The sequence below is a fragment of the Coenobita brevimanus genome, chromosome 84 (assembly GCF_032717465.1).
Source record: "Coenobita brevimanus isolate Jiangsu-jjx chromosome 84, ASM3271746v2, whole genome shotgun sequence".
NCBI lineage: Eukaryota > Metazoa > Arthropoda > Malacostraca > Decapoda > Coenobitidae > Coenobita > Coenobita brevimanus.
Window position 1 is genome coordinate 40,989,334 of NC_137037.1, and position 24,141 is coordinate 41,013,474.

General features: G+C 40.7%; 1 protein-coding gene and 1 non-coding gene across 2 annotated transcripts; one reads left to right on the forward strand and one right to left on the reverse strand.

Annotated features, from left to right (window-relative positions):
- Nucleotides 1-971: 971 nt before the first annotated feature.
- On the forward strand, nucleotides 972-1,090 carry LOC145410295 (5S ribosomal RNA). Its single transcript, XR_013899258.1, has one exon. It is a non-coding gene; the product is annotated as a 5S ribosomal RNA (ribosomal RNA).
- Nucleotides 1,091-14,152: 13,062 nt separating this feature from the next.
- Nucleotides 14,153-14,676, reverse strand: LOC145410141 (uncharacterized). Its single transcript, XM_080280339.1, has 2 exons — nucleotides 14,497-14,676; nucleotides 14,153-14,374 (listed from the first exon to the last, which is right to left on the reverse strand). Exons 1-2 carry the CDS (start codon nucleotides 14,674-14,676, stop codon nucleotides 14,153-14,155), a joined length of 402 nt encoding a protein of 133 aa, XP_080136465.1.
- Between the last annotated feature and the right edge of the window lie 9,465 nt (nucleotides 14,677-24,141).

Below are 24,141 nucleotides of genomic sequence, written 5' to 3' on the forward strand. Positions count from 1 at the left end.
TTGCAGCGTGAATGCATTAAACCCTAAACAACGACAACGTATTATGTATTCAACTCTCGCTATCACCGGATGGTACTGCTCAGCTTGGGAGAGACTTTTCAAACAAGATGGAGTTAGACACAGGCTCCATTAAGTCTTTCAATACGTTTTACCATTCGTCTGAAGGCAGCAAGAATACAGATGCATACATTAACGGCGCGCATGATTTACACTCAAGCTCCTATGACCCACTTTCGGCTGAATATGGAATGAAGTTCTAGGATCACTCTGACCATAAGAAATTTGATGGAACCAGTATAGCCTATATTCAGGCTTTTACGACCAGGCTGAATTAATCGCCTGACTTTAGGCGGAATAAAGTGGGAGAAAATACGCCCACGAAAAAGATTGCTAAATGCACGAGGGAAAGACTGATAGCATGAAGAAGTAAGGGGAGGGAAAAGACTGACAGCATGAAGATGTATGAGAAGGAAAAAGATTGATAGCATGAAGTGAGGGGAGGAAAACACTGATAAGACTGAGAAGGGAGGGAAAAAAAAAAAAAAAACTATTACGATGAACTGAAGGGAGCGATGAAAACAAATGCGAGGTGAGGGAAAGAGAGATTAATGTGAACTGAAGGGAAAATGATATTGAAAACATAGGCAACGCTACGCTGTTACAACCCTCCATCTGACCAATCACATACCCCCCCCACCTCCCTGCACACCTAGCTAAGCGCATAACGACCCTCACCCCCCTCCCGTATGGCAGAGACAGAGGTCGCATTGAAATCTGATATTTTTTTTTTTTACTTTTTCATTTTTTTCCAAAAAAAGAAAAACTTAAGACAGAGCAGTAAACTTATCAAAAGGCACCAGTTCACTAAGACACATAACAACGTGAAAGTTCATGACTCTATAGTGAATACTTTCTGAGTTTTGGCATCAGATTCCTTGTGCAGGTCTCATTGAAGTCTGATTTTTTATTATTAAAACGGCCATACCACGTTGAGTACACCGCTTCCCGTTCGATCAGCGAAGTTAAGCAACGTTGGGTCTGGTTAGTACTTGGACGGGTGACCGCCTGGGAACATCAGATGCTGTTGGCATCCCTACGTCAAGTGGGGTTGGTGGAGGATTAGTGCCCCTCCCTGTAAAACAATTAACTTTAAGCCCTTGGCCACCCTGTCTGGGATACATGGCGTCTGGCAATGAATGAATGAAAAAAAAAAAAAATAAAACACAGCATTCTACCTATTAACACATATTTGTGTGCGCCAATTCACTTTAAGACACATAACTTTGTGAAATTTCATGATTCTATAGTTAATACTTTCTGAGATTTGCTACGGAAGTGAATTCTCTACACCACCTTGTTGATCCCAGTGATAACAATTCCCTCTTCTGACTTCGTCAGGTGGAGGGTAATAAAAGTAGGAGAATGGGAAACTTAGATAATCAGGGTAGGGGACAAACACAATAATAACTAGAGCAAAGTGACCCAAGGTCACAACACCCGCCTGCACCGGCTGAATTGGGGTCAAGGTCACTTAGGGTGAAAGGAAATTGGGTTAAATGAAGTTTTATGACTTGTTAATAGCATTATTATCCAAAAAAAATGGCAGTTTCTGAAATTTTAAACTTTAAAATTTGATCGACCTTGAGTTTATCCTTTCAGGGTCATTCAAGGTTACATCTTATGGTGCCAACAGAATCTCCATTTATGACTTCCTATCACATGTTGAGTTAAACACGACAACATGCTGTCGTGTTTAACTCAGCATGTATTAATGAAAATCTGCTACCAGCATCCATAAATTAATGACTTCCTATTAGTGATTAATGGTAACCATGTGCCTATCTCTCACCGTTTGCCTGGTTCAAGCAGTCAAACTACAGTATGTGTGACCTTGACTTTGACCTCTCAAGGTCACCCAAGGTCAAATGCAATGGTGCCATTAGAATCCTCATATATGACTTCCTATTTGTGATTAAGAGTAACCATATATCTATCTCTCACCGTTTGCCTCCTATGGCACTTTGAAAAATTTGCTCCAAATTTGGAGCTCCCCAGTCCCACCCTTACCCCTGGTGGATTATTACTAAAATCGAATCACTTCCTTAGTTCCACATGCCCATCACCTGTACAAAGTTTGAAGATGATCTGTTCATTGGTTCAAGGGTTAATCGATGCACAGACTCACAAATAAATAAATCCCTTCCGCAATGAATTGCGAGCGAGGAGAAATATAGGCAACGCTATGCTGCTGCAACCATCTACCTGACCAAGCACATACCCCCCACCTCCCTGCACACCTGACCAAGCACATAACAGCCTTCAGGTCCCCCCCACCCTCATAACGGCCTTCAGGTCCTCCCTTCTCTCTGTATAACAGAGATAGCAGGTCATACTGAAATATGAGAATTTTTTCTTTGCTTTTCATTATTAAAAAAAATATATATATATACTTCAGACAGCATTCTACCTATCAAAAGGCACCAATTCACTGTAAAACACATAACATAACTATATAATTTTCATGACTCTGTAGCTTATATTTTCTGAAGTTTGCTCCAGAAACGAAATCTCTGTGCCACCTATTCTTGTTGATCCCAGTGATAACAATACCCTCCTCTGACTTCGTCAGGTGGAGGGTAAAAATGAGTGACAGGATGAAGGGAAGGAGAGAAAAAGATCACTCTACCATTCTCTTTTTCCATCATTATTACGGAGCGCTAGGAGAGTAGGTAACATGGAGGCAATATAGTTCCCTCATTGGCCGCAGTGTAGGAGGGATAATGGACCCACATTAATCCCGCTCACCATCACCACATATACAATAGCAGGGGCTCAGCTTGTGATTACCTCGGCCTTCTCCTACAGCCTTTATACTCTCTTTCATCTGTGTCGTGAAATGACGGGTGTATGAAAGAGGAGGATGCTTGCTGTTTGCTTTTTTTCATGTTCTCGTCCTTATTAAAATAGCTTTATTTAAACCGTCATTAAGCCAGTATTGTCCACGCTACAATACAATGGGTGTATAATAAACCTCCATTACATCAATACTATCCAACCTACATAATTATCTTCAGTGGGTGTTTAATATCTATAAAGGAGAGCTGTATTCCACACAAAAGAGAATATAACTCTGGTAAAATCGTAAAGGTGATGGAGAGGGACGCCTACACGTGACGGCACAGATATAACGGGTGACTCTGCTGTGCGGGTATACAAACGTCACTCATTTTCCTCCCTCTCCCCTTAAAGGAGAATGGTGGACTGCAGAAGGACAACTAAAGCCTGCAGTCCACTGGGTTCACGTTTCAGCTGAGCCTTTGGTTGAGACTAGCACTACCACTACTACTAATACTAATACTAATACTATTACTTATACAACAGTTTGCCACTTCTACTACTACAACAGTTTACTACAAGTATGACTACTACTACTACTACGACAACTACAGTTTACTACTACTTCTACTACTACAACTACTATTCTATCTATCTATCTATAGCCCGACGCCCTAATCCCGCAAAGGGTGGCCGCAGACAAAACGCCTCCAAGTCACTCTGTCACCCACCATTTGACTCCCCTCCCCCCAACTCACCCCCCCTCCCTCATATACCTCTCAACTCCATCCCTCCACCTCATCCTCGGTCTACCCCTCCCTCTCCCCCCCTCCACCTCACCTACATACACCCTCTTAGTCAGTCTTTCATTCTCCATCCTCTCCACATGTCCAAACCACCTCAGTGTATTTCTCCTAATCTTTTCAACCACATCCACATCTACCCCACAACGTTCTTTCACTTCTTCATTCGTCAACCTGTCCTCGTGTCACTCCACATGCTCCTCTCAAGTAACTCATTTCCACTGCTCTCACTCTTGACTTGTTCCCCTCTTGCAAGGTCCACGCCTCGCTTCCATACGTCAGGGTAGGGATCACAATACCATCATGCAGTGACTTCTTAACTTCCATACTCACCTCCCTATTTCTCATCACTGCTTTCAGTGTGCCAACAACCTTCCTTCCCTGCTGTACCCTTTCACATACTTCATCCCCCAAAGTTCCATCCTTACTCATCACACTACCCAAGTACTTGAATGCACTCACATTCTCCATATCCTCACCATCCAACCTCACTGCACACTCTGTGACTTCATTCCTCTCAAACACCATAACTTTACTTTTGTTTACATTAACTTTCAGCTTCCTCCTCCTACACACTGTCCCAAATTCATTCACCAAACCTTGCAACTCCCATTCATCTTCACTCAACAATACTGTATCATCAGCAAACAGCAACACCGGAAGCTTCCAAATCTCACCCTCATTCATTAGGGCCACCCCCACATCCACTGCCCTACCTTGTACCTCCTTTACGACCCCATCCATATATATATTAAACAGCCATGGAGACATTACACACCCCTGTTTCAGTCCCACATTGAGATCAAAGAACTCACTCAGCTCACCATCCACTCGCACCGTAGCCCTAGCTCCCTCGTACATACTCTTCTCAGCACTCAACAATTTCCCCTCCACTCCATATATTCTTAATACCTTCCACATACCTTTCCTATCTATTCTGTCATAAGCTCTCTCCAAGTCCATGAAGGCAGCGTACACTTTCCTTCCCTTCTCTAGATACTTCTCCACTAAACATCTTAGAACAAATATCTGATCTACACACCCTTTTCCCTTCCTAAATCCCCCTTGTTCTTCTCCAACTAGCTCCTCTGTCATATGCCTAACCCTATCAATGAGTATTCTACCATATATTTTACCAGTCACACTAAGAAGGCAAATGCCCCTATGGTTACCACATACTTCTCTCTCCCTTTTTCCTTTGTACAGAGGAACAATTTACTACTACTGACTACTACTACTAGTCCTCTGGACTACTACTACTACTACTATTACTACTACTACTACTACTACTATTACTACTACTACTACTACTACTATTACTACTACTACTACTACTACTACTATTACTACTACTACTACTACTACTACTATTACTACTACTACTACTATTACTACTACTATTACTACTACTACTACTATTACTACTACTATTACTACTACTACTACTACTACTATTACTACTACTACTACTACTACTACTACTACTACTACTGCTACTACTACAGTTTACTACTACTACTACTACTATTATTACTACTACTACTACTACTACTATATTACTACTACTACTATTACAACAACAGTAACTATTACTACTGCTACTACAACTAGTAGTTGTTGGCCATAGTTCCTTACCTCCTCATCTTACCCCTGGGTGGAAGGAGGTCGTTGCCAGGGACTCACACCCGTATGTCAACCTTACATCAATACAGAGTTCAAAGCTGTGTTAGCCTGCACGAGGATTGCTGGAAAATCTTCAAACTGCGAACAGTAAGCCTTCATTCGGTGTGAAAGCCTGGCTACCACCTCCTTTCAGGCATAGGTAAACTTCGACTGTTAACAGAGAACGTTGCTCGTAACTGTACAGGGTCAGCAATTGTGTAAGATATAAAGAAAGTATGGAATCGGCTCTGTACACACCCAGCCTCTTCAAACACACCACCCTCTTCCAAGTTACTTTCGTAAAGGATGTTACGGAATTTTTCCAAGATAGATTGTGAGGAAAATGAACGCTGAAGGTGCTGAGAGAGAAGAAGGGACCGAGATGTGTTGATATAGTGATAAGATAGTCGTGTGGAGGACTGCATGAAATAGAAACATGAAGGAATGGTTTTGGGACATTAAACAGTTTTATTCTCACCCAGTCAGGGGTAGCCAACAGATAAAAAATAAGGGTGTACAATGACTGAATTGCGTGAGGATGTAAAGACTGCTATAACATAAACTGCGAGAAAGACATGGGGAAGTGATGCGTAGATTCATGAGCAGAGTAGATAGGATTAGGGTTAAAGCTCTCTTTACTGGTAAGAGGAAGATCTGAAGAAATGACAGAACAGTGACGGCTATAGAGGAGCGCCCCTCGGCAATAGCGGTCATATATCGACCAAAGCGGTATTTTGAGAAGAGAGGACAGATAGGACAGGACCAGAACGACGGGAGTTTGGAAACTGAAGATTTGTGCCAGACCCAATCGACGGCTGTGGATATATCCAACGTAACAGTAAAAGTTTTGCCGAATCCAGGAGGAAAGAGCTGGAGTCTAAACGAAATGTTTTATTTTGATCCCTCGTGGAGCACTCCTCACAGACTGACAGCAAAACTTTGTTATGGATATCTCAGACGGGAAGTATTTAAACACTTGGGGGATAGTTTGTGGGTTGGGACAGACTAATTAAGAGCAAATGTTCTGTTAAAAAACGAAGACAAAGGAGTGCACGCAGCAAAGGCGTCAGCACACAAGCACAATTCTTGATGATAAAGGAAGGACGCCATCAGGATCATATACTTCGTCAGTACTGAGGTCAGTGATGACAGAAGCTTTATCTTAAGAGAAAATTATACTATTTGGCGAACAGATAAAATGGAAAGGATATGAATGAACTTTATCAGTTCGATTCTCGGAACGGTCACACTCTTGGGCATTGTTTGCTTCTTTCTTGTCCCTGCTCACCTTGCAGTACAAATGGGGACCTGGATATAACATCGACAGCTGTGGCTTTTACCCAAGGTGAAAACTGAAACAACAAATACTGACTTTTGGCCTTAATGACCCTCGAGTAGTCGATAAGCACTATCAAAACCTTCTTTCTTTTTTCTCGCAGGCATTGTGAAGCAAAGTTGGGTGAATTGTTTGGCGTGTGAGGTGATGCTGAGAATTTTAAAGGTTTGAATGATGAGTGACCGACTAAGTGGCCCATTTCACTGGGCACTTTTTTATTATCCCTCCCACCTCATGTATGAAAAACAAGGTGTAGGGTTTGGATGACGATGATAATGATTGTTTAAACAAAACTAAACTCCTTGGAAGGATAGAAAAACCAGTACTTCCATGCAAAGGACTTCACTGTACAGATTATTTTCGTTTTTGTCCCAACCCCTCCTCCGAAAATTATTCACTCCCTCCTTCCAATTAAAAACCGCTGTTACGAAAAGTGATTGGAGTACCGAAGAACCATTGAACTTGACCAAACTCCTCCTAGTAAACTTTGGAGGGCTTTACCAAGGAGCTATATGTATGCGAGTCAGTTGTTAAGAACAGCAATTTACTTACCTTAATCTGTAGAACCTAATTTTCTCTGCAACACAAATCGCAAAATATTCCCAAACGATCACTGAAGCTGACAAATTACCATTCTAATACAATACTTTGAAAGCTCTGGAATGAAATGCAGACATGTATGTTTTACCCTGAGAATGTTTGTGCTTCAGTGAAAATTGCTTAAAAATCATTCACCATGAACTTTAACCCGTAGATTCAGTATTATTCGCTGTGAATACCTAAACATAATGTGTAAGTTTCGATATCTAAGAAGGGAATGATATAAACGTTACTAGACTTACTGATACTGTTTTTGACCTATTGGGAATGATGACTACCTGAACTTTAAAAAAAAAATGTAATTACTTTTGGGAAACTTCACCTATTAAAGTGTTTTAACATTAATAATAAATTAATGTACCATAAACGTTTTCGTACAACTATATGTTAAAATGACACACCGGCGATGGATTCTGAAAACCTAAAACTATTGGCAGCCCTGCTAATCTCATGAATTCGCCAGAATTTAAGCAAGATTTCGTGTAGGTAAGAATAGCCCACGTGTATTAATGTTCGTAATAATTTCAAATAGGTGGAAACATTTCCTTCTGGGACTGTGTATTTTCACTTGTGCCAGTATCGCAGCTGTAACCACAACGTTTCATTGACCTCCGTACGTCGGTCTTCTTCCCTTTTCAGCATTGCTGTATCCTTCACTCAGAATGAAAAGTGATGAATGGTGAGTTACATGATCATGTTAATGTACAATAATAATAATTATAGGTTCCAATACGCTACCTGAAACAGTTACAAACCGTGCAACAACGATGCTTTAAAACATCACAAGAGTGGTTTTAACACTATTTTTCCCATAATCCAGCCCAATGGGTGGGGGAAACAGATTTTATATTATGGAATAAATTTTTCAGTTCAACACCATATTGACGCTGTATTAACACAGCTGTGAAGTACCTGTATTTTATAGACTGATGAATACTACATTTATAAATCAAAGCCCTTGCTGGAAAATTAATAGCAAATGCGATTGCCGGGTAAGCACCCAACCCTACCGTACCAAATGAGCCGTATTGTTTTTTCCACAGCCATATACCTCATGTGTCGAAAAAATTATTTTAGTTCACAGTACCAGTATGCCTGTAAACCGTTTCAATGCAGTGAAGTAATATATATTCATTTTTACTTAGCCAGATTATTTTGTTTAGTATAAGGCAGGTCTCTCGCAATGAAAGTGTATGAAACAATCCCCCTATATCATTATCACGATTATTTTATTTACATTTAGCCGTCTACGAGTATACTGTTTTATGCAGTTTGGAGGGGACATCATACTGAAGGGGTTAAGCAGGTAAGATAATTTTTCGTTGGTTACAACATGCATATAATAGAGATGAGATAAGCATTTCCCAGAATCAAATCCCATTTTTTACATTCTAAATTCCTGTTTCATTATTTTCAGATATTAAAGCATTATGATTATCAGCTGTCGAAATTTCTGTTCACGAATCGTCACATTACATTTGCGAACCGTGCAGGGAGATTTCTGACTCTGGAGGTCAAATCAAAGGCGCTAATATGAAACACAAAAACCTTACTTTACTTACAAAATCTCTACACAGCGCATCACAGATTTTTTTTTTTTTTTTTCATATAATAAGCAGGTGTACAGCGGGACAATTTTAACCAGATTAGAATCACTTACAAACCTACTCCAAAAAGATCAGTCAGACGCTTCAGCATATAGAGTACCAGGAACAGGTGCGTTACTAGGCTGCTATGTATACAAGTTCAGTACAAATTCTCAACATACCACTTGATCATCTTGCAGTACTTTTACACACTTCTTACACTATCACTAAACTAAAAACTTGACTTAGAGGCGGCTGGAGATGAAATGGGGGTGAACTGCTCCTCTTTTTGCCTCTTTTGATTACTAGCCATGCCTCTCTTTCCTCCACTGACCAATCTGAACAGTAGCATCATATCTATTTCCAATAATCTCTTTGAAAGGGTAATTCAGCTGGGTTGGCTGGTGTCTTCTGTCGGGGCGGTCCTTATCACTTGGGTTCAGCTACGCCTCCTTTCATTCCTTGTAAGTCAATGCATGTTGACCTTTAGCACTGCTGATACGTCATGCTTGAAACTGGGTCTCAGCTGTGTCAGCAATGATGGAAACCTGAGTCAGGGTTAGCAGAGATAAGACGACGACATTGCACTGTCAAAACCAGATTTAAAAATAGCCTTCGCACGGTAGGAGGTTGGCTTCACACGTCCATGCCCAGATAAGTGACAGGCAGAGGCAGTAACATCATCATTATCACCATATTCCTGTTAGCCTTTTATTAATTATGGTGGTAATAAAAAGTAGGATAACGATCATTATAGTCTTCAAAAAATAGTAACTTTATTCATTCGTCCATCATGTCTTAACAAGTTACTCAGGAATAACATAACATAAATTTAACATGACTTGAAAATTCTTTGTTGCTGCAACAACAATTTGACGTATTCATTATGAAATCGCATGAGTTTAACTATGGAAACTAATTTATACCGGTACACACACACACACACACACACACACACACACACACACACACACACACACACACACACACACACACACACACACACACACACACACACACACACACACGCGCACGCGCACGCGCACGCGCACGCGCACGCGCACGCGCACGCGCACGCGCACACACACACACACACACACACACACACACACACACACACACACACACACACACACACACACACACACACACACACACACACACACACACACACACACACACACACACACACACACACACACACACAATTTTTTGTGTTGACAAGCTAAAAATCTGCTCTCTTTATCTCAGTGTATTCAGTCTTCTAAGCAGGGTGGAGAAGGAATTGTATAACTTTCTCCATTGTGAAGGCTTCAAATCATGCAAGGGGCTTTTACTCGGCTGAACCTAGTGACCGAAGGCTGAGAGACTATGCTGATTATTCCTTACCCTGCCACTGATGTAATATGTGTTTTGTAAAAGCTAACAATTATTAACTGAGAGAAATCTTTATAGGCAATGAGTTAAAACTATTTCATTTAACGCTGTCACTGTTATATAGGCACTAAACCATCATCATCATCATCATCATCATCATTATAACTCACTCCCACCTAAAAAAAAAAAAAAAAATGGGAGAACTAACACAACATACCCAGAGAAATGGGCCACACTATCATTCACTCTTCATTCAAGCCTTAGGAATATTGGCTTCAGTTTCATGGGCATAACTTTCATCAGACTAATACTGAATGATTTTGTAAATTGGGAGATAGCCTAGATGTTTATTCACCCACTGAGAGACAGACAGACAGAAAGACAGACAAAGAGGGTGGGGGGGGGGAAAGAGGGAGCAATAAATTGAAGGATAAAAGGACTGAATGAGGGACTGAGAGGACGAAACGAATGGAGGAAGTGAGTGGAGAAAAGAATTTAGGTGGACGAGGGGAAAAGAGAAATAAATGCGGGCGACAGACACGAAAAACGGTTGAAAGACACAGAGAGAGAGGGAGAGAGGGAGAGGGAGAGAGAGAGAGAGAGAGAGAGAGAGAGAGAGAGAGAGAGAGAGAGAGAGAGAGAGAGAGAGAAATGAAAAAGGGAGAAAAAGGTGGGAGAAATTAGAAGAAAAGGAGAAACAAAGACAGTTAGAAAGAAAGAGGAAACAAGGAGGCAAAAGAAGGAGAGATAAAGAGAACAGTCAGAGAAGGAAATAGAAATAGAGATTAGAGAAATAAAAAAAAAGAAAACTAAGCAAACCCATGGGAAAAGCCAAAAGTAGAAAAGAGAAAGAGTAGGATGTCTCAATCAACCCCATTAATATGAGTGACGTTCTTTTTAATTTCAGGAGCATTTCTTGGAGTGGTTTCGTCGTCAGCCACTCGCTAATGGTTTACGCACGCAAGGGACTTCCCACTCGTTGAAAGGGACCTGCTATATGGCAGCTGCTAAAGCAACTCCCATATAGCAGGTTCAGTGTTGGGCATTCTCAGTTATAACGCAAATAATAATAGCAAGGCGTTTATTTTAATGGGCGCTAGAACAGAAAAAAATATATATTAAAAAAAAATAAATACGTGTCCATAAACTGTCCTATTAACTGACTAGGGTAATCGTTTTATGGTAAGTAATGAAGTGTCAGTGAGTATACAGTTTGTTGTCTGTTAAAATTTCTGTCAAGTTCTCCCTGGAAGTGCTTTTTCTGATGAGTTTAAACGTTTGTGTTTAGGACTGATCAGCGTTGCTTCAGCAGTTGCAGTTATTACACTGCTGACGGAGTAATATTACTGCTGGGCATTTCTGTATCCAAAAAAACGAAAGAACCTAATGGATTTTGTAATGTGCCAGTTGATTTCTTTCTTTCTTGAGTGCATTAGCACTTTCTGGAAGTTCAGATATAGTAAACTTGGGTGTTTGAGTGCTAGTTTTTCGAAGTGATGCTTAACAATGAAGTAAGCAATATATTTCTTGTGTAATGAGCAGTGGAAATGAGTTACTTGAGCAGGTGAAGTGACATAGAGGGACAGGTTGACGAATGAAGAAGTGAAAGAACGTTGTGGGGTGGATGTGGATGTGGTTGAAAAGATTAGGAGAACAACACTGAGGTGGTTTGGACACGTGGAGAGAATGGAGAATGAAAGACTGACTAAGAGAGTGTATGTCGGTGAGGTGGAGGGAGGGAGAGGGAGGGGAAGACCGAGAATGAGGTGGAGGGATGGAGTTGAGAGGTATATGAGGGAGGTGGGAGTGAGTTAGGGGGAGGGTAGTCAAATGGTGGGTGACAGAGCGAAATTGGAGGCGTTTTGTCTGCGGCCACCCTTTGCGGGATTAGGGCGTTGGGCTATAGATAGATAGATAGTAATGCACTCAGCAAAGACATAGTATACATACGAATGTGCTGAACTGAAAATACCTTGTAGGTCTTTATTTACAAGCAGTTTTAACATGGAATAACAAGGCAAGGCTTTTATAACGCACGGTACTATATTTGTCGCAGCAATATCAAGTTAACTGGTTCCTCCTGTTTTGTCTTTGGTCTCAATTAGGGGATTCACAGGTGAGAGCGCGGTCTAAGGAGGAGGAATGGGGAAGAATTAAACATTAGGAACCGCTGGTTTATACCCAGTATGACGATCCCACTCTTTATTTTCTCCCCTAACCGCCTATCACAAATCGCTGTAAAACTCACAGAATGAGATATTGACCAAACGTGCTTCTTCTTCTTCTTCTTCTTCTTCTTCTTTTTCTTCTTCTCCTTTTTCTTCTTCTTCATTTTCTTCTTCTTCTTAATTTGGACAAAAAAGCGTAATAATGGAACAGAAAATCAATTACATTATCTTCTGGCTTCCCACAGTCTTGCACGGTATCCCTTTCTATTGCGTAACTCAATCCTCCTCCGCCTCCCTTAACCTCTCGGGGTCTTTCTTTATCGTGATCTATTACAGGGAAGATTCAGTTTCTTCTCTTGCGAAATCAGCTTTAAAGGGCTGTGAGTGCTGACCTGATTTCGTTCTTTCTTTAGCCCGGCACAGATGCTCACTCGGTCCACGGGTCTTGTTCGCCCTTGTGTTACCAGCGCTTATGTGCAGGGGTGCTCTCCACATGCAGCACTTCTAAATAGGGCGGACCTAAAGATTTTTGGTCTCAGTACCTGTTCTCCTAAGCTACACCTGAATACCTTCCTCTTTTAGGTGAACACTCAATGCCCTTGTATCTATACTCTGTGGCCCCCACCGTGTCAGGCTTTTTAATGCACGACTTAACTGGTATTCTCGTATTTCAGATCATACAATGTTCTACAATCTTCCTCGGTTTATCTTTCCTTTTGACAATGGACAACACTGCCGCACAGTTGTGTCCCTCTGTCTCGTAGGGTAATAAGTCGCATTGTTTTTATATAAATGGCAATTGTTGTATACCGGTATGTAAATAAGCACATACAGTATATCAGATACATACAAGAAGTTATTTCATTAATATCATAACTGTAAAAATATAATGATTGAGAATAACAGTATTAGGCTATGAGTAGTGATAGATATCATGTGTTTTTGATGTGAACAGCGGTAAAGAGGAATGTATACAAGATAGTATTTATCAGTAGAGGTCTGCATTTTCCTTATAACTGGCTCAGAATCAACCTCAGAAAACTGGGCCATGTGCCCGTATAACTGGAGTTGGCACTATGTGGGTAACAGGCCTCAACTCCATATCACAAAGTATTCGCTTGTTACGTACCCGGTCATACCAGATATATCCCACAAACCTGCTTTGGCACTTTGTACCAAAGGAGTCAGTTCATCACTTCATCACTTTTTAGTTTCCACGTCTCACAGCTATAGAGCAAGACCAGGAGCACCAGTCCATTGAAGATGTGAATTTTTGTCCTTCTACATAAACAACAGCAGCACTAAATACCTGAGTTGAGTGAATAAATAACCCTGTAGGCCGGACTGATGGGACGAAAATCTCATTGTCTGACCTACCGTTATGATCTACCATACTACCAAGATAAGTGAATCTTTCCAGGACTTCCACATACTCACCACATGCTTGAACAGGCTGAACTGCATCATCCAACAAGCCACCAAATGCCTGGACCAAGAGACCTTCAATCCCAGTGGCCTCGTACTCCCGTAAAATTCCTCGAGGGCACTGAGTAACTTCTCCAGTGACTCTACCATATTAACTGCATCATCATGATCAATGTCAGTGACCTTGAAATTGCCAATTGATAATCCACAGTGACTTCGACTCACAGCCATCCAAGTGCTGAAAAGTGTGGAAGCAGGGAAACATTCCTGTCTTACTCCAGTACTCATTGGAAGAAAGTTGGATGTTCCTCTTCCACACTTTACAGCTCTCTCAGTGTTTGAATACAGGCCAGCAATTAGTCAGATTATCCCTGTCGAGATCCCACAGAGTCCCAGGAGTTCCCATAGTACCTCCTGATTTACAGAGTCAAATATCCACGTGAGATCCACATAGGCCGCAAGACCTTGTAGATACTTAAGGCGGTGTTCCGTGAGAACTTGAAGAGCTAGGATGCGGTCAACTGTAGATTTCTTGGCTGTGAATCCAGATTGCTTAAGCCTCTGAATCTCTAGCAAATGGTCCTAGATATGCATCAGAAGAATGAGATCAAGAACCTTGCCTGGTACACTGAGGACTAAAGTACCACGGTGGTTACTATATTCACACTGGTCTCCTTTCTCTTTCCAGATAAGGGTGACCAAACCCTTGACCAGTCAGGAGGAATGATCCCAGTCTGCCAAAAGGCTTCTATGACTGCATGTAATGCCCTGATCATGGCTACACTCCCGGCAATGATCAGATCTGCTGGGATACCACAAACGCCAGCAGCTCTACCACTTTTCAACATGTCCAATGCCTTCTTGATTTCTCCTAGAGAAGGCATGGTCTCATCAGTTGGTGGGAGAGCTGTCAGCTTTTTTCTTTTTAAATGCAAAGAAGAAGAAACCAAAGGCCAGGAGCCAACAATCCGTTCCTTCCAAGAAAAAAAAATACAGAGGAGAGACAAATTCAAGATCCGTTCATTTCGAAATGCCTGGACACACTGCGTTTGAAAGACTGGAGATCATAGGAAGTAGGAAATACAGACAGAGGGAGACAGTTCCAAAGATGACCTGTTGCATAAATGAAGGAGTGGAAATAATGGTTAACTCTTGCATTAGAGAGTTGGACAGAAAAGGGATGAGAGTTTGTTGCTAGATGGGTGCTACGCGCCCATCGTAGAGGTGGAGGGATGCAATCAGACAGTTCAGAGGAGCAGTGACCATTGAAGTAGTGATAGAAAAGAGATAAAGATGCAACAGTCCGTCAAAGAGACAGAGGATGAAGGGAGTCAATAAGAGGAGGAGGGTTAATGAGACGAAAAGCCTTTGACTCCACCCTATTGAGAAGAGCTGTATGTGGGGATCCTCCCCACACATGAGAGTTGTTCTCTACACAGGGGAGAATAAAACCCGTGTATAAAGTCAACAACTGTGCAGGAGTAAAGAAGGTACGGAGTCAGCTTAACACACCTAATCTCTTGGAAGCAGATTTTACAAGAGATGTAATATGATCTTTCCAAGATAAATGCCGAGAGAATGAAACCCCAAGTATGGTTAGGAATGATGCAGTATTGAACTGGATATTATTAAACATTAATGGGTACTCCCATGGAGGATTTTGTTGGGTTGAAAGGTGTAAAAACAGTCTTTGATGCATTAAAAACAGCAAGATTTCTTTTACCTCAGTCAGTGATACGAGCCAAGTCAGACATTAGGTGTGCCATAGCCTCATCCCTTGTTTGTTGAAGTAACTGCTGAGATTGACGTTGCAGGCACCGAATGGAAAGGTGAAGGGTGGAATCATCAGCGTATGAGTGGATAGGATTAGATGCACAGCTTAGGTCATGTCAGGGCGTGGGATCCCTGACATGGCCTATCCACGCCTGATTCAGAATATTCCTGAATAATAAGCAAAAATAATAATAATGATAATCATCATCATCATCATCATCATCATCATAAAAGAATAAAATAATAAAAATAATTAAAAAATAGTAATAATAATAATAATAATAATAACAATAATAACAGTAAAATAATAATTATCTCTATCTATCTATTGCCAGACGCCTCAATCCCGTTTGGGGTGGCCACAAACAAATCGCCTCCAAGTCGCCCTGTGCCCCGCCATTTCACTGCCCTGCTCCCAGCTCACACACGCCTCTCTCATATACCTCTCCACCCCATCCCTCCATCTCATCCTCGGCCTCCCCCTCCCTCGTTATGATAATAACGAACTAATTTATTTTCAAATACCGGACCTGCAATAATCTTGACCCATATTTTAATATTCGTAATGCAGACCTCACACTTTACCAGATAATGAATGTGACACCCGCACCATACAATCAGCCCAATGGCCTCAACACACAGTCAATGGGTACCTGTGGTTTTGGAATGAAAAATGGTTTCGGTAATGAAAGAGCGTTGGAAATAATCATGTGGATAGGATTAACAGAAGCACCTCCACCGCCTCAGATGTACTGTTTAAAGTATGATTCATTACCCATTATTCGAAACTGATGAGCATCGTGCATGAACACGATAGGCGTCCAATAATCATGCGGAAGGACCGTAAGGCTAAACATTTGGCCCTCCCCTGTGTCTTTGACCTTTGCCTGAGTGCTCTCAAAATGGAGTAAGTTCATTCTTAATGTGCCTAAACCCATCCACCAAGTTTGGTTTAAGTCAGATGAAAAAATGTTTACTTACCATGTGGCCTTGATCTCTGGCCGATTGTTCTGATAACAGAATAATTTCATCCTCGCTTAAAATAAGCATTTCCACCAGGCTTGACCCAAACTGAATCATACCTATTTCGAAAAAAACAAAAAAGTCGAACATTTCACCCTGCCCTGTGATGTTTAATTGATATTTTTCTAAGGACTGAATCACTCCGCTTTTTTCCATCCCTCAACCCTTCCATCAAGCGTGGCCAAAATTGGATCAGTCCAAGATGAACTGACCTTCTCTGTGACCATGACATATGCCCCTTTTTTTTTTGGGGGGGGGGGGCAAAAATTAGCCTATTCCTCTGATGGTTCCAAATAGTGCCAAATTCGTAATTCCATCCTTTATTATTCATTATTCTTTATTTACTTATTTTACTAATTTTTCTCACAGACAACCAGAAGGATAGACAGGCAAACTGGAATCCGGACCAAACACACAACCCCCTCGCGCTGTGCACACGGGTGTACGCAAGATACCTTTATCGCCACGGTCATGTGAATATTTGGATCATCACCAGATTATTTCATTTAGCAGAGGGACATCCCTGACACATGACAAATGTATACAGAAACGACTGAGCAAATTTTTACATTTTATTAATAAAGATATCACGAGTCCATAAATTCTAGCAAACAAATATTAGTACATCAGGAAAAAAATGCTGAATGATAAAATTCTGGTTAGTTTAGCAGTGTCGGCTATCAGTGGAATTATTAAAACAACTGAATAAAACGTTGCCTTATAAAACTAAGCTAAACTAGTCATTCACGACCTCCTAGCGTTTGGTACGAAAAATTTGTTTATAAAACTTAGATTGAATTTTAATACATACAGAAGTAACGTTTATGAGTTTTTTTTATTATTTAGTATATTCTCTAAAAATGCACTCTCCTCTCACAATTTAATATTTCAAAACAAGTTCAGAATAGTTTATGAATATGATTAGTTTTTATGGACTGCCTAGCTCTGCTTCGTCTTTGGTGTTTAATGTACATTGTTTGTTCTTCCTATAACGGATATAATCGAGTAGTTATGTTCACGATTGCGTAGCTGATTTTCGGTTTTGATCATGAAGTGTAGCTGACGTGTAGTTATGTTCATGACTGTGTAGTTGGTAAGTAATAATGTTCATGATGGTGTAGCTGATGTGTAATGTTCATGATGGTGTAGCGGATGTGTAATGTTCATGATGGTGTAGCGGATGTGTAATGTTCATGATGGTGTAGCGGATGTGTAATGTTCATGATGGTGTAGCGGATGTGTAATGTTCATGATGGTGTAGCGGATGTGTAATGTTCATGATGGTGTAGCGGATGTGTAATGTTCATGATGGTGTAGCGGATGTGTAATGTTCATGATGGTGTAGCGGATGTGTAATGTTCATGATGGTGTAGCGGATGTGTAATGTTCATGATGGTGTAGCGGATGTGTAATGTCCATGATGGTGTAGCGGATGGGTAATGTCCATGATGGTGTAGCTGATGGGTAATGTCCATGATGGTGTAGCTGATGGGTAATGTCCATGATGGTGTAGCTGATGGGTAATGTCCATGATGGTGTAGCTGATGGGTAATGTCCATGATGGTGTAGCTGATGGGTAATGTCCATGATGGTGTAGCTGATGGGTAATGTCCATGATGGTGTAGCTGATGGGTAATGTCCATGATGGTGTAGCTGATGGGTAATGTCCATGATTGTGTAGCTGATGGGTAATGTCCATGATTGTGTAGCTGATGGGTAATGTCCATGATTGTGTAGCTGATGGGTAATGTCCATGATTGTGTAGCTGATGGGTAATGTCCATGATTGTGTAGCTGATGGGTAATGTCCATGATTGTGTAGCTGATGGGTAATGTCCATGATTGTGTAGCTGATGGGTAATGTCCATGATTGTGTAGCGATACGTACTTATGTTCATGATTTTGTAGCTGATACGTAGTTATGTTCTTGACTGTGTAGCTGATATGTAGTTATGTTCATGTTTGTGTAGCTGATGTATAGTTCTGTAGTTGTGTAGTTTGAGCTTTGACAAACGGTCAATATTTAAACCCCTGTATTCAAAGCAGAATGTTGATTAATGTGCGGTTGGTCATCAGTCTAGGGAAGTAGTTTGTCAACTTTTCTTCGCTACATACAGACTGTATTATTAAATTCTGGGGAGACTTTTCAAGCTTGAGGAGTCACACACGGCTTTCAATAGTCCGAAAACTACGATAGGGTAATCCAAAGCTATTGAAAATCGTCTGGCGGCGGCAGAATTAAAAAAAAAAAGTGACAGGTCATATGCATTGTTTACGTTAATACATTAATGTGTTGTGTGATGTAACAATCTGATGTGGAAAGTTTTGGATGATGATAATGTGCTTACTAATGAAGGTACCATTTGCTTTTGGATATAAATGGAATACTTTGTCAGTGTTAATCCTGTCATGGTCAGAATTTTACTGCAGTAGTTTGTTCACCTTCCGCCAGACTATTTTATTCTCAGAACTAGCCCTAGAAGCACAGTAGTTAATAGTCATCATTAACCCCCTCACGCTCAAAACAACTCTAGTTTTCTACCTTAGCTAAGACTTTCTTCATCAGAGATCTAAATCTAGTATGTTATATCTAACGATAAATGTGGATTATTTAAGATGGTGTTTTTAATTAAGCAGTGTTTATGCTGATGCTAAATGTGTGTGTAGTTTCTGTTGATTATGTGTCGTGTTCGTTGATTGCAGAGCTTGTTTTGTTTGATGTGGTATTTTTATAGATGAAAGTTCAGTGTGTAGAATTAAAGGTGTAGTGTACATCAGATTAATGTGCGCAATTTTGTTGATGAATGAACAACGTTTATAAAAAGTATTCTTTATGACTGCTAGGTTTGTTGCTAAAAGTTGCTAGTAGTTCCTGCATTTTTGCGCTTTTACACTTGTCACTCTTCTGATCATCACTCCCCACTGTTCATCACTTCCCTTCTCTCTTCTTCTCGCCACTTCCTCCACTTTTCATCGCATCTCTCCTCTCTGCTCGTCACTTCCTCCACCTTTCATCATTATTTCTTCAGCTTTTCCACCCCAGGGAACAGCAGGAGCCATCTTTGTCCAATTGTATCCTCGTTGCTCTCGTCTCTTCATCGTCTCTATCTTCCTCAGTCTGTCGGGCAATAGAAAAATATTTAAACCCATCACTCCGAAGGAGTGTTGTACCATTTTAAAAGATGACAATAGACACTTTTGTTCAGCGACTGCATTACGTCCTACAACTGAAGTGATAAACTAAGTTTATACAGAACGCCTCTAGTTCCAAGTGTCTCTCCTAGGCGAAATATAATCATGTGAAGGTAGCAAGAATAAGATAAAAATACGTCGCCTGACAGGAGTTGATATCAGTTATGTATAAAGCAGTTAAAATTCTCCAGCCTGAAAATGCGTCTTTCATTTGTAAGCTCCCTATGATTCAGCTGAATAAAATCGTCTGGCGCCATCTGAAATAGAACACGTTGTCCCGACCATGAAGGCTAATGGTTCCGGTATTAATCAAGTTCCGATTATTCTCCGCTAAAGAAAATAGTTTGCCATTAACTAGGCGACCAAAAGTTATCCCGACCAAGAGTGTTTTATTCTTACTAGACGAAGGGCTAAACTTTTGCTATTGTCCGACTACTTCTTGCAACTTAAGAGACTTCCTTTTGTGGTGGAGACGTTAGAAATAATCGCATTTACCACCACTAATGCTATGACTATATATAATTTATTCCCGTTACCGCTAGACGATTGTAGCAACTTCAAATATACCACTCATAATGAAGGGGTTGACAACTCGCGTATCTCGTACATACAGCAACAACAATCTCAGTCTACCGGATAATGTCTCGGTTTATCAGGTGAAAGAAATAGCAACAACAATCTCAGTCTGCCGGCTAATAGTCTTAATCTGTTAGGGGAAAGATAATAGCAACTCAGTCTGGTCTAAGCAGTCTGAGGCTATTGAGTACACTGCAGTCAATAGCAGTCTGGGTATATCGGGTGCATTACAACAGCACTGTCAGTTGGCCATACATAATAGCAATCTCGAGCTGTTAGGTAGAAAATACAGCAGTGTCAGTCAATAGAGTACTAGTAACAGCAGTCTCAGTCAGTTGAATACAAGGCTGTAGCAAAAGCAGTTGAATACATGGCTGTAGCAAACTCAGGCAAGGAGTACAAAACCGAAATTGCAGTAAAATCGATACAAACAATCTCAGTCTATCCATCGGGAACGTAAGTACAGTCTCAGCCAGCCCGATTGAAAATAATAGCACCAAAAATTATTCAGAATTGCACTCTGTAAAAATCATTCAGAATAGTAATCTCACTGTCTAAACAAAACTGTCTAAGTTTATCGAATTCAAAACAACCATCTCTGTTTAATTTTTTTCTGTTCATGTAATTTTTAAAATTAATATTGCTAATACTGTGATTTAAGACTTCTGTGCATCTCCATATTATAAGTATTTGTCATCACCTTGTTCTTCATAATACTATATATTCATGTAATCATTAATACTAATCACAGTCATTACCCATTGCATAATCGGTAATCAGTACCCTGTTCTTTGGGGGAGACGGTGGCTGAATTGGCAGACAGGTGGCCTGCAGTCCAAAGGGACCCAGGTTCTTATCCCCGCCGGGGCAGGGAACAGTTTAAGGATTTGAATTTCATTAAAGTAGACTTTAATGATCTACCAGACTACCCACCGACATGTCGTAAAAATACCTCCGCTAATATAAATACACCAGTCCTGTATGAGACAGCCCTAACATGTATTCAATATGGACGGAGGGCATTAGCGCCGAAGTGGCGGCATATGGAGGCGTATGGTGTGTAGCAGGGCTACCGAGCCTTGGGGACAGGCTATGAAACCTATACCCAGAGTCGGACACAAAAAAAAATAATAAGCATCCGCCTGTTCTTAATTAACAACAAGACCCTGTTCTTCAAAACCAACAATCACTTTTAATCAACATTTTTTAAGAGCAACATAAGCATCACCCTATCCTTTAAAACTAGCAGAATCACAGTGTTCTTCATAAGCCACACAACCTCCCCGTTCTTATAACAACACTCACCCTATTTCCACTGTTATACATGGGACAGGCTGTTGTGATTACAAGCTCAGCTGAAACCCATTGGACTGCAGGCTGATGTTGCCCTTCTGCAGCCCACCATTCAACTTTTGGGGGACAGAGGGGAGGATGAGAAACCTATGTGTAGCCATGCCAGCGGAGTCGCCTGGGTATATAGGTGCTGCAGGCCATGAGAAGGAGTCTGTTTCCACCAGCATGGAATGAGTAAAAAAAAAAATGGTTGGCAATATTTCGTTGTCATGGCCGGACTTTGGTGTTTTATACAGACAAAAACCAAGCTATGTTATCCGGGTGAAGCGAAGTCGAGCATCCTAGAGGTTTATCGAGACAGTTTTGAATCTCTTATAGGTCTTGTTCCTTTGCAGAACAAAAACGTCCGGTGGTTGCCTGAGTAAAATAACCATTCCACTCCAGGGACACATCATTTGCATCTTGCTACATTCTGACGATATCATTCGGATTTGGACGGACTCGAAAATGGAGAATATATAGCCTTCGTTTATTTTTTAAGAGCGAGAGATCGTCCCGAACTGAAAATCGTGTCTGAACTATAATATAACGAGAAACAAGTACTCGAAATAAAGGATAAATGCATCTATAAAAGTTAAGAGTAAGGTTTGACATGGTAGCCGTATTTATGGATAATGCACAAACCAAACATAACACGGAGGCTCATCTGAATGTGAACCCGATGAACTGCAGGCTGAATTTCTCTCCTTCAACTCACCATACTTCTTTGGAGGGTTAAGGAGGGGAGTGAGACGTTTGTATAACCAGACAGTGGAAAAGGCCAGTTATATCGGTTCCACCAGATGAAGGCGCCCCTCTTCAGCACTGAAGCAATCAACACGTGAAGGATATACACTTCCCTCCAACCTTGGCATCCTTCAGCCTCAGTCTAAGCAGAGGATATAAAATATATGGCAGGCAGCTTTCACGGTTAGAAGTCTAGTTAGATTCGGTTTGTATATTATCTATAAATAAGGCTGCACAATTGTAACTTGCAATACTTTGGTAATAGAAACTCCGTGTACAAACAGCTAGATAAGGAGTTTATTACTTAGTCAGTGAGGTTTTTTCTTGCTATCATCTATTTCTTTCGGCAGAGATCAAAATTTTCCAATTGGGGAATTTAGATATAGCCTTCAGTAACCCTTTCACCACCAGAGGTCATTACGGACTTAATAAATGGTTTGGAGACAGCAAGAAGACAATACAGTGCCATCGTATTGAAATGGCAAAGTTTCAGAAATCAAAAGCACCACATACTAAAAAGTTTGGCGGTGAATTTGTCGGAAAGTACATTCACGGATTTCACCATTTACAATTCGATGCAGAAATAACTCGTCGAAGGATGAACTTTCACTCAACACATGTATCTTGCAAATCAATAATAACCAATCTCCTCATACTTAAGCTGACCTGTCCTGGTACTGAGACCAAAATGTCGTCCTTCGTGTGAGACTCGAATGAAAACAAATATTTTATGGGGTGAAAGTTAAGTTTATAAAAGATATTTTTCTTCCAAATATGCATTCCACATTATAAAAGATACTTGGTAAATGTAAATTTTACTTTAAGCAGAAGGACCTTACCAGTTCCGCTGCTTTTACTCCAGTTTGTTTTCTGTATTTAACTGACATTTCTCTGTAATAAACAAGTGTTTTATTTTTTTCCCCTTGTTATGTTCCATATATGCCCCACCGACGTTTTGTAATGGCGGACTTACTAAAACTTACGCGAATCTTGATTAAGATAGGTTAGTTTAGAAGGTTTGGTTTGGTTAATTCCTAGGTTATTTGGATTTGGTTACGTTAGGTTAAAATATACGGTTAGGAAGAGGTACGAAAGATTGAGTAAGTGTCTGGCCATTACACTCTAGAAACAGTTGGTACAACGGAAGGAACATGGCTAAGAACAACAGGGTAAGAAATTTAACGTGAAATCTATATTTACCACCCCAGAAATAACCAGAAAAATATAAAAGACTATTAGCAAGAACTGATTCGGTTAAGTGCTTCTGCTACTTAAAGTAATACGTATGTTTGCCGGTATAATTCTCGTTTCAGTCCATAATCAATCCGGTTATTTTATGGATGTATCATAATTATATGTGTAAATCCTCTTTCTTTAACACTTCCATCGGAAATCAATAATAATGGAGATAAAAGTTTCAGATCTAGTTAGTAGGCGGTCAGGATGAGTTACGTTATTTAGTCAATCACCGGCAGAGTTGCTGCCTGGCCACTCGTTTTCGCCAAGGCCTCTGTGACAGACGTTCTCCCATTCCTTCTTATATTTTTGGGAATGTGAGGTAAAGTTAGAATTTGCTTTGAATAGGACTAGACTATTCGGGATCTAGGTAGGTTGGGTGGGGTCTGGGTCGGCTGACACATAAAAGGAATAGTAATTCACTCACTCAGTGGGGAAGATATCTCCAAAACAGGTCACATCCGACGGAAA

Coding starts and splice junctions, on each gene's coding strand:
- LOC145410141 (XM_080280339.1), bottom strand. CDS start 14,676: ATGCCTTCTCTAGGAGAAATCAAGAAGGCATTGGACATGTTGAAAAGT. Junction 14,375..14,496: donor TTCCTCCTGACTGGTCAAGG/GTTTGGTCACCC, acceptor ATGCATATCTAG/GACCATTTGCTAGAGATTCA.